This window comes from Humulus lupulus, chromosome 3 (genome assembly GCF_963169125.1).
Source record: "Humulus lupulus chromosome 3, drHumLupu1.1, whole genome shotgun sequence".
Lineage (NCBI taxonomy): Eukaryota > Viridiplantae > Streptophyta > Magnoliopsida > Rosales > Cannabaceae > Humulus > Humulus lupulus.
Window position 1 is genome coordinate 18,174,588 of NC_084795.1, and position 11,582 is coordinate 18,186,169.

An 11,582-nucleotide genomic window follows, 5' to 3' on the forward strand; every position below is an offset into this window, starting at 1 on the left:
CGAATTTCTTCCAGCTCTTGTAATTGTAGCATTCTTTGTTGGCCTGCATTATCCATCTCCATGTTACACTTATTCACAGCCCACCAAGCTTTATGCTCCAATTCAACCAGTAAATGACAAGGCTTCCCATACACGAACTGATATGGATAAATACCAAGAGGTGTCTTGTAGGTCGTGCGATATGTCCATAGAGCATCATCTAATCTTATACTCCAATCCTTTCTATTTGGAATCACCGTATTTTCAAGAATAGGCTTGACTTCTCTATTCGATATCTCAGCTTGGCCAGTTGCTTGTGAATGGTAGGCAGTGGTTACTTTATGAGTCACTTGATAGCGCCGAAATAAAGCTTCGATCATTTTAGAAGTGAGTACCTCAATCACTAATTATTGCCCTTGGAGTACCAAATCTCACAAAAATATTTGATCGAATGAACTCAACCACTATTTTAGAATTATCTGCTTTACCCGAATAATTCTGGGCTTCGCTTCTTTCTGAGCTAGTAAATATTTAAGAGCTACATGGTCAGTGTAAACAATAACTTTAGTTCCAATCAAGTAAGACCAAAACTTTTCTAGAGCAAAGATGACCGCTAAAAGCTCTTTCTCCATAGTAGAGTAATTCAACTGAGCATCATTAAGAATTCGAGAGGCATAGTATATAACATGAGAGACCTTACCAACTATTTGCCCAAGGACTGCTCCTACCACATAGTCACTAGTGTCACACATTATTTCAAATGGTAACTCCCATTTCGGTGGCTGAATAATAGGTGTTGATGTCAAGGATTCCTTCAATTTGTTGAATGCAAACAAACATTTATCATAAAATTCAAATGCCACATCCTTTTGAAGAAGATTTCATAAAGGAGAATCAATCTTTAATAAATCCTTTATAAACCGCCTATAGAATCCTACATGACCAAGAAAGGATCTTATTTCTTTTACACTTGATGGTGGTGGAAGAGAGTGAATGAGATCAATTTTTTCCTTGTCCACTCCAATCCCTTTCTCTGAAATGACACTTCTCCCAATTCAATACAAGATTAGTGTCAATACATTGTTTAAGAACTAGAGTTAAATTGTGGAGGCACTTATTAAAAGAATCACCATAGAGACTGAAATCATCCATAAACACTTCTATGATGTTTTCTATGTAATTAGAGAAAATACTAACCATACATCCTTGAAAAATAGCGAGAGCATTACACAACCCAAATGGCATTCTATGAAAAGGAAATGTGCCAAATGGGCATGTAAATTTGGTCTTCTCTTGGTCTTCAGGAGCAATAATAATCTGATTATAACCTGTATAATCATCAAGAAAGCAGTAATAAGTATGTCCCGCTAATCTTTCAAACATTTGATCGATGAATGGCAAAGGGAAGTAGTCTTTTCTCGTTGTAGTGTTCAACTTTCTATAATCAATACAAACTCGCCAACCTGTTTGGACTCTTGTGGGCACTAACTCATCCTCATTATTCTTTACCACAGTGATGCCTGATTTCTTAGGAACTACTTGAACTGGACTTGCCCACTTTCTATCTGAAATAGGGTAAATCACACCCACACTTAAAAGCTTCAGTATCTCCTTTTTTACTACCTTCATCATAGGTGGATTTAACCTTCTTTGAGCTTCTCTAGAAGGCTTGGATCCATCTTCAAGGAGAATATTGTTCATGCACATAGTTGGGCTTATTCCCTTGATATCTGCTATGGTCCACCCTATGGATGTTTTGTATTCCCCAAGTACCCTTATCAAATGATCCTCTTGTACTTGGGTAAGTTTTGTGGTGATAATAATTGGCAATGTCTCTTTCTCACCCAAGTAGACATATTTGAGATGTTTCGGTAGTAGTTTTAATTCAATCTTGGGTGGTGATTTAACAGATGGTTGAAGTTGCTCATGAGAAACAGGCAACTCTAAGCACAACACCTCTTTAGAAACCTCTCCACCACTATTAAGCGCAGCCACTGTCTCATTCACTTCAATAGTGACATCGTCTTTCTTCAAGTCTATTGGTTCCTACAAAACAACATCTAACCCATCCTCTCCATGTAAATCCAGAATTCTTTGTGATAATGAGTCTATAATATCGATTGAAGAAACTGAATGAACATCACTTGGATACCCTATAGCCTCAAAAATATTAAAGAAAATCACCTCACCATCAAACTCCATGGTCAAAGTTCCCTCATGAACATATATCTTAGTTCTAGCTGTCTTTAAGAATGGCCTTCCCAATAATACTGGTGTAAAACATGGAATTGAGTCATCTTCCATATCAAGAATGTAAAAGTCTACTATAAAAACCCATTCATTGACTTTAATCAATACATCCTCTATTACTCCCCTTGGATAGGCATTAGAACGATCTGTTAATTATATGATCACCCCATTTCTTCCAGTGGTCCCAAATTCAATGAGGTATAAATAGAGTAAGGCATTACATTGATTGAAGCACCCAAATCTAACATACATCTTTCAATCCTTTTATTTCCAATAGTGCAAGGAATAGTGAAGGTGTTAGGATCCTTACACTTTGGTGGAAGTTTCTTTTGAAGAACCGCCGAAACATTTTCCCCCACACTCACCTTTTCATTCCCTTTTAGTTTCCTCTTATTGGTGCACAACTCCTTTAAAAACTTTGCATATCGAGGTGCTTTCTTAATGGAATCAAGTAAGGGAATGTTTACCTCAACCTTGTGAAAAGTCTCCAGTATTTCTTTTTCAGCTTCATGTTTCTTTGTCTTTCTCAAACGACTAGGAAATAGAGGAGTAGTAACATAAGTGGGAATAGTGGGTTTAGGTTTGGGTGATGTGGTTGGGGTTTCATCTTTGTCTTGTTGGGTGGATTGGGTAGGAGGTAATGGTGCATCATTTGAACTTGATGGGATAGTGGGTGGATCGTAAGTCTTGCCATCTCTTAATGTGATGGCATTAGCATTTTCCCTTGGGTTTTGAACAGGCTGTGAATGTAATTTTCCTTGATTCTGTAACTTACTTTTACTTAATGAAGTGGCAATTTGACCCATGGTGTTCTCTAAATTTTTCAGGGACACATGAGCGCCTTGAAGAAGTACTTGAGTTTGTATATTGGAAGCTACTAATTGTTTTAGCATATCTTCCATTGATGGTTCTTAAGCATGTGAGGTAATTGGTTGTTGAGGCTGAGGTGTATAGGTTTGTTGTTGCCTTTATTGATAAGGAAATCCTGGTAGTCTAGTAGGTACAGTTTGTTGTTGATTCCCATATCGAAGATTAAGATGTTCCTTCCATCCTTCATTATAAGTTATAGCATAAGGGTCATACCTTTGCCTAGGTTGTCGTGAGAATCCCCCCATTGCATTTACATGCTTATTGTTATCCTCTTAAAGTGTGGGACATGCATCAGTAGGATGCCCCACCAACTAACATATGCCACAAGGTCTCACTTGCTGACCTAGAGCCATTTGTTGAACCATACTAGTTAACTGCGCAAGCTGCTGCTTTACTTTAGAGTTTGCGTCATTTAATCCCTTAACTAAAACTTCTTGACGAACTTCAAACTGTTGAGAATTAGCTGCCATATTAGAAATTAAACTTCTAGCTGCAGTAGGAGTCTTGTCCACCAGTGCTCCCCCACTTACTGCATCAATCGTGCTCCTGTCCAATGGAAATAGTCCCTCATAAAAGTATTGGATCAAGAGTTGTTCACTTATTTGGTGGTGGGGGAAACTAGCACATAGCCTCTTATATCTCTCCCAATACTCATATAATGACTCCCCAGTCTGTTGGTGAATGCCACAGATTTCCTTCCTTCTACTACCAACCTTAGATGCTGGGAAGTATCGCTCCAAGAACAATGACTTCATTTCATTCCAGGTATTAATAGTTCTAGGAGGAAGGTAATAGAGCCATTCCTTTGCACCATTCTTCAACGGAAATGGAAATGCTCTTAATTTAATCTGCTCTTCTGTTACTAAAGTTGGTTTCATACTAGAGCAAACTATGTGAAATTCTATCAGATGCTTATTCGGATCCTCTCCTAGTAGCCCATGGAAAGATGGCAGTAAATGTATGAGGCCCGACTTGAGTTCAAAGTTAACGTCCAATGTCGGATATTGAATACACAGAGGTTGATGGTCTAGATTCGATGCTGCCAACTCTTTTAACGTCCTTTCGTGCGCCATCTGAGACTTAACTGATGTTTTAGAGTCAGAATCGTCATCAAATGGTAATGGTATCAGTACCGGATTAACTCTCTTTGAAGGTTGAAAAAGTGGATTGTCAGTGATATTCTTTGAAGAGGGGGACGACAATGTCTCAATATATTGCTTTATGGCTTGTAGTCTTTCTTGAGTATCGTCGGCGGACATAAACACCTACAATCAAAAATTTAAACTATTGAGTATGTAGTTAGTTAAATTGAATAATCAAAATGACTTACAATAAATCCTAGAAAACGGTGCCAAAAATTTGATGTGTGTTGTATACCATATCAAATTTAAATATATATTTTTTTATTCACTTACACCAACTACTTCAGTATAGCCGTAAATAAGGGTCAAACCCACAAGGACTATGATCAAATTATTATTCAAAATAATAACTAAACTAGAATTAGAAAAGGGGTTTAGTTTTAACATCTAAAAACATAAAATGAAATAAATATCAAAGATTAAATAACAAATTATATAACGATATCAAAGAAATAATCAAGAATTACTCTCCACCTTCAACAATCAATCTATTAACAATGACGAATAATATTCCTTATCCCCAATTAAACTATTCACCCCACAGATAACACTTAAGCAGTGTATTATCCCAAATTTCCTATTATACTTAATTGAAGCTAAGTGCTCTTAATTAACCCTTTTTACCCAGCAATAAACCTTAAGCGTGTGATCCATTTAACCTAGTAAAAGCATTACACTTTGTGGAAACAGGTTAATTTAGGCAACAAATTCATTAAACATGCAATTCATTTAACCTAGGTTCTATTGTTCATCACAATCAAAATACGTGTCACAATACTCTAATTTCAATTTATCACTCTACTTAGAATCCTAAATTATTAGGTCAATAGAAATCCTAAGATGATAGTAGAACAATGCAAAACCCTAATTAGTTGGCCACCTAACAAGATCTCACAAGATTAATAACATTCAATTAGAAAAATAGAACCAATTTAATACAAGGGAATAAAATGAATAAAATTCATCAATGCATTCAATATCTCATTTCTAGGGTTTTGAAATAACCCTCAACTATAAAGAAAAATACTCCATAATTATATTCATAAACATAAATATTCAATGAAAATAAAAGAATTTTGAGAAGAAAGAAAAACTAGATTGAAGAATACAGATGATGATATCTTTTCTCCTCATCTACTAGAGCATCTACTGCTCTAGCCTCTAAAATTCGCAATCCAAAGTTATAATATAAATTAACCCTGATCCCTTTTATAGCCCATCAAAAATTACATTTAAAATTTGAATTTTAAGGAAAAAATTATCGCACGACCGCGGCCATGGGAGGTTTCTGGGCCATATTCACACAAAGGTCGCGGCCAGTAAATGTTGGTGGCCGCGGCCACAGGCCATTTTCTGCTCGCGTGCTTTTCTTCATAATCTTCAACTTTAAGCTCGAACCATAGGTTTAAGGACTTATAAAACACTTCAAACTCATTTCAAACTTCATTTCCTCGAGTCCTATCATTGCACATTCATTCCTAACCACAAAAATGTATCAAATTCATCAATAATACCTTATAAAATATTTTATGGCTTAAAAATCAAAAACTCGTAAAACAAAGCTAAGAACACCTAAAAACGCTTGAAAGGAACATTATCTAAGTGCGAAAGGATAAAAAATATAATATCCAAAATACCCTTATCAACTATCACCTATTCAATTTAGATATTCTTTTTAAGCACAAGTTATTATATTAATATAGGATTTATCTTCACTTTTAGCAATATAATATCAAAGTATTTAGTGTGAATTAATCTAATGAAACAACAACAAAATCAAGGAATATTATTTATAAGGCAAAACATAATATTTTTTTCTAAGCATTTGATGTGCACAATTTAATGGCATACCTTAATCAAAGAATATTATGATTTTGCACTAATGAAGAACAAAGTGTAAATATATGCTAACAATAAAAAATGCATAATATTTAAGATGAAATAAAATATTTGAAGAAGAAAAATCCATAAACTTTGTTGCACAAATGGGAAATCAACATACAAAATAAATACTATCTAGTTACATATTGTTTCATCATCACCTTAATAATCTTAAAAAGATTGGAAACTCATAACTAGAATAGAAAATACAAACAAAAAATTACAAACATAAATAGGAAAATTTGGAGGAGGAACCCCCAAAATTTTCCTCTAAAAGCTCATAGAAAAATTACCCAAAAAAAGAAAAAGATGAAGAGAATGGAGTGGTCTTGAAAGTGTAGCAATTGTGTAGTGTAGCCTCTAATTAAGCACACCAAAAATTGTCTTGAAATTCCATATTTATAGCCAAAATGAGAGTATTAAAATAATCAATTTAAATTGATTAAATTAATTAAATAAAGTAAATATGGCATGTAGGGGTAGATTTTAGGTGTAATGATGATTTTGGGGTAAAATTTGTAGAAAAGTTTGGGTAAAAATGCGGCATTTTTGGACAAGGGGACAAAGAGACATTTGTGGGCTCAAGAGGAGAGAAGGTGGCTGGGCATGGGTGCAGGTGGTTTGTGGCTGGTGGCAGGTGGGCTGGGCCATGGGAGCGTGGGCCTGGAGGCTTGGGAGGCAGCTGGGTTGGTTGAGGCGTGCGGGCCCAAGGGTGCGGCCTAGTGGAGTAGCAGGGGAGCTTCGGATTGGGCCTAGTGGTTGGGCTGTGGGCTTCTCTTTTCAACAATACCTTAAATCCTTAATCCTTTGGGCTTTTGATTTTAAAAAATACCAATTTTCCAATTCTCTTTTCAGTTTTAATTCTTTTCTTTTCTCTTCTTTTCAAAGTGCCAAAATGCAACATAATTCCTGCAAAAATAAATCAAATTGAATCTAAACTAAATATTTTCAGTTTGAAAATTTATTGCATTAATTTCTTAAAAATATTAATTAAGACTCAATTTAATTTGATATTTAAGATCAATAAATGTGCATTTTGGACCACTAATCACACAACAATAATTCAAATAATTAAACTACAACATTCTACAACAAAATAACTATAAAAACACATAAAATTCTATAAAAAATAGAACAAACCTAATAAATTCATAATGACTAAAAAACTTAATAAATTACTTAAAAGATCAAAGGCTAAGCAACAATTAGCATAAAAATTGTGGTAAAATAACTTTATTTTGTAGAGTTATCAAGGCTGGAAGGCCTTTGTTTTGCCTAGGCGCACCGCGGCCCGTGTCCTTCAGCTGGGAGGGCCTCGCCTCTGACTAAGTAGTGGGTCGCGGCCCTAAATGGAAAGAAAAAGGGAAGTTAAGAGTTTTTAGCTCGAGAACTTGAATGTTAAGGCTCGAGAAGGATCCTACTACCCGGATTAGTAGAATCCAAGGTCCCGAAGGCTAGATTAATATTCCAAAGTTATTTATTGTTTAGAACTTGACATATGGTTATTATGAATGCGTTGTGAGTATGTTTTCAATGAGGCTCAGGTCAAAGGACTATGCTTGGGATCGCGGTGCTCAGATAGCTCGGGACACAGGTAAGAAAACTATTGTACCCATATAGCAAGGTGTGGCCCTATTGTTTGTATTGCAGGGTGCGGCCTTAAAGCTTATGTTTAATATGCATTTAAATATCTATGAATATTATGCTATGTGATGCATGTTTGCGAGTGAACGACGAAGGCTGAGAACGGGGAAGGTCTGGAATGGCAAAGGCCGAGAACGGCAACAAGCCGGGTACGGCAAGGGGCGGGATCGGTGTTGAGCACGCGGAGTGCGGGCTGTTAGGGAGTGACCCTCCTAGAATGCTATAGCCACCCTCTCGGTGAAGACCACGAACCCAGGGCCTGGTAAAGTGCCTAGGATGGCATTGGCCGCTATGTGTTTATCCTAATTGCTATTTTGTTGTATGTTGTGGATAGTTATGCATATATTATATGTTTTGTGTTGAGTTTTCTTGCTGGGCTTCGGCTCACAGGTGCTTTATCACTACACCAAATACCCCTTTCCATAACATATGAATATAATAGTATTACTAATGTTATCTTCTACTTTTTACTTTTTCATTTGCCTCTACTTTTTTATTTCCAAACCTCTAAACAATTTTCTATCGCCTACCATCATCGACTGTGTTTCCAAGGCAAAAATTGTTCGACTCATCCAATCTGAGCAACTATGGCGGCGACTAACGGTCCGATCGCCATGAGGGAGGCCCTTACGATCAGTTCTTTCACTCTTAGCTTATTTATCACCTTTATTTATTTATTTATTATTATTCTCATTTTGTTTGGTTCGATTAGCTTAAGCTCATGGGGCGGTTGAGAAGGAGAAGTAAGAGGAGGTAAGCGGAGCTTTTATTCATCAGGAGCTTGCGAGTTTGGAATTGAAGGAGAACGAGGAAGAGCCGGTTCTGAAATCGGATTTGGAGGAGAAGAAAGAAGAAAAATAAGAAGAGAAGGATGAGGAAAAGGTTGTTGACAGGGATTTGAGTGGAGAAGAAATGGGGAGCCGGAATGGAAGTGATGATGGAAATGAGAATGGGAATGAGGATGGGTATGGGTATGGGAATGGGAGTGAGAACGAGAATGAAAATGAGGATGAGGATGAGGATGAAGATGAGGATAGGAAGAGAGAAGTAGAAGAGAACGATGATGAAGATGGTGGAGTGGGAGAGAATAAGAGTGGAAATGAGACTGAAAATGGCAGTGAAGTAAATAATGGTAGCAGTGAGATGGATAAGAAGAACGGGTATGGTGGTGGTATTCAAAAGTATCAGTATCCAGTGAGGCCTGAAGCTGAAGATTGCTCATTTTACCTCAAGACTGGAACGTGTAAGTTTGGATCCAATTGCAAGTTTAATCACCCAGTTAGAAAAAGAAGCAATCATGTATTTTTTTTCTTCTTCTTCTTCTAATTCTTCAATTCTTACCCATATAATTTTATATCAATACTTCACCACAAAATGAAGTTGTTTTTGTATGCGTTGTCTTTATCTTTGTGGGTCTTTATCTATTTAGTGTCTTTTTTTCTTTTACCTTTTTTGATATTTGTATCTATATATATTATGTACTTCTTTGTTGGGTTGTGTTATGGTTGGTGGGTTTTGTTGGGGGAATTTTGCTGGTTATGGATAACATTAGAGACACTCGTTTTGATGTATTGTTTGCTCTTGGCATGGAGAAAGGCAGTCGGAATGTAAGGTTTTTATAATTACAATAATTCTATATATTATAATTTGATCTTTGTCTCTTGTTTTGTAAATTTTTTCATTTGATTCATTCTGATTATTTGAATGTTAAAAGTTATATATTATAAGATTTTAGGAGATTTTTTTACTCTCTTTTAATACCACATATTCGACTGCAATGTGTCTTTTGGACTAATAACAGTTTTATGGTGCTATAAAATCTTGAGCTTCTTGCAGTATTATTTGAGGTCAGGGGGATGTAAATTTCGAAAAGCGTGTAAATATAACCACACTAGAGGAAAGACTTTTGCAGCACCATTAGCACCAGTTCTAGAGTTTAACTTTGTTGGTCTTCCAATCCGAGTGGTATAACATCATTGTTCTGTCTATAGTTTAACCTTTCAACATATAAAATCTGCAATAGTTGCTTGTGGTCATCTTATGTGGATTCATTTAGCTCTACAAAATTCGGTATCACTTAGACCAAAGATTGTTCCAGCTTCATTATCACATATCATACTTAAGAAGCATGCAGATAAAGGATTGTTTATTGATGGAGCAGAGGATGAAATTCAATGGCGAATTCTAAGTGGAAAAAGTCGATATCAAGAACATCTGCCATTTCTATCAATGTCTGCTGCTATTTTCCGGGTAAGTTATTATGTTACCAGAAATTCTACTCATTTCCATGCTTATTTAAAGGGTAGCGATGATACTAAGTTTTGAAGATTGGGAGTCTATTCAAATATTTTAGTTTGCATTTGACATTAGTTGCTTATGCTTGCAAACTTTGGTTTTATTAATGCACTTTATCCTTTATAGGACTTCAATCTATTACTTTTTTGCTTGAATGATCCTTTTTTTTAATGAAAAAATTATTTGGCGGTTGCTTCTTGATGGATGCGAAACTATGTGATAAGTTTGTCTAAAACAAGTAGGAGAACTATTAAGAAATATCTTAAGAATCATGTTTCGGTGATGAAAATAGTAATCACCCTTTCCCTTGTCATATTTATTTTTATCATTTAAGTGATGTTTTTTTTCTTTTAAATATGTACTGGATACTTTTCTCCTAATGACTGTGAAACTGATTTATATTTCATGTGACACAGTGGGTTCTTCAATAGTACAATTTTTTAACAACATTTAAGAATTCTATTCATGTTATCTTTATGGTGGATGGCTCTTGAGAGCTCTCCACCACATATATAATTATATTTCAAGCTTACACACACACACACACATATATATTAAAATATATACATATATTGATTGAAAATAGTTTATTAAAAAATAAGATACTATTTTTTGATTGAATTTGGCAGCAATTTCTGCTTTCTTCTTCTTTTTTTCCTGAATGTTTATTGGAGTTATCAATTTAAGTGTTGATTAGATGTGTATTTTTTTGTTTAACTTATCCTTTTTACATATTCACGACATTAACCATTTAGACAGCGGGGATTAATTTTTGGGGGAGAAAAATATGTTGTATGTGTCATGAGTTTCTGTAATTTCCATAGGCTCTCACAAATAGCATCTAATTTTCTGATTTGTAATGCACAGGAGTGTTTTGATCCTATGGTAGCAAGATCTGGTCGTGATTTGATTCCTGTTATGGTGTATGGGTAAGCAAAGTTAGCCTATTAGTTTGTGATTTATGTGATAATATATTGGCAAGCATAGAATCTTAATTTATGATGTCATTTGCTTTGGAAATTTGCAGAAGAAACATTTATGGTCAAGAGTTTGGAGGAATGTACTGTGTAGTTTTAACTATGAGGTACTACGCCTTTTCTAATATTATATTGGGCAATATGTTATGTTAATGTTCTTTCTTTAATTGGTTATTGATACGAGTATAATACCTTTCTTTTGCAAATGCATCCATCCACACAGGTCTATTGTTGTATCAGCTGGTCTTCTTAGGATATTTTGTCGTGAGGTAGTCGAGCTTCCCATAGTGGCAACAACTAGAGAACACCAACGGAAAGTAGGAACAAATGAAACTTTCATTTTTTTTCTTCGTCTAAGTATTTTAGTTTTCTTTTCGTTAATGTTAAGAAGCAGAAGAAGAATAACTATTAAGTTGGTATATTTTGGTTTGTTATAACAGGGCTATTTCCAAGTATTATTTTCATGTATAGAGAAGTTGTTGGTTTCAGTGAATGTGGAAAACATTGTGCTTCCTGCTGCTGAGGAAGCAGGGTCAATCTGGAC

General features: G+C 35.4%; 2 protein-coding genes across 2 annotated transcripts; one reads left to right on the forward strand and one right to left on the reverse strand.

Annotated features, from left to right (window-relative positions):
- Positions 1 to 443: 443 nt before the first annotated feature.
- On the reverse strand, positions 444 to 3,131 carry LOC133823711 (uncharacterized). Its single transcript, XM_062256557.1, has 5 exons — positions 2,480 to 3,131; positions 2,164 to 2,300; positions 1,443 to 2,025; positions 1,177 to 1,307; positions 444 to 791 (listed from the first exon to the last, which is right to left on the reverse strand). The coding sequence occupies exons 1-5, from the start codon at positions 3,129 to 3,131 to the stop codon at positions 444 to 446; spliced, it is 1,851 nt and encodes a 616-aa protein (XP_062112541.1).
- Positions 3,132 to 8,491: 5,360 nt separating this feature from the next.
- LOC133823712 (zinc finger CCCH domain-containing protein ZFN-like) lies at positions 8,492 to 11,191 on the forward strand. Its single transcript, XM_062256558.1, has 6 exons — positions 8,492 to 9,082; positions 9,363 to 9,378; positions 9,603 to 9,731; positions 9,894 to 10,016; positions 10,929 to 10,990; positions 11,089 to 11,191. Exons 1-6 carry the CDS (start codon positions 8,679 to 8,681, stop codon positions 11,189 to 11,191), a joined length of 837 nt encoding a protein of 278 aa, XP_062112542.1. The 5' UTR covers positions 8,492 to 8,678.
- Positions 11,192 to 11,582: the final 391 nt, after the last annotated feature.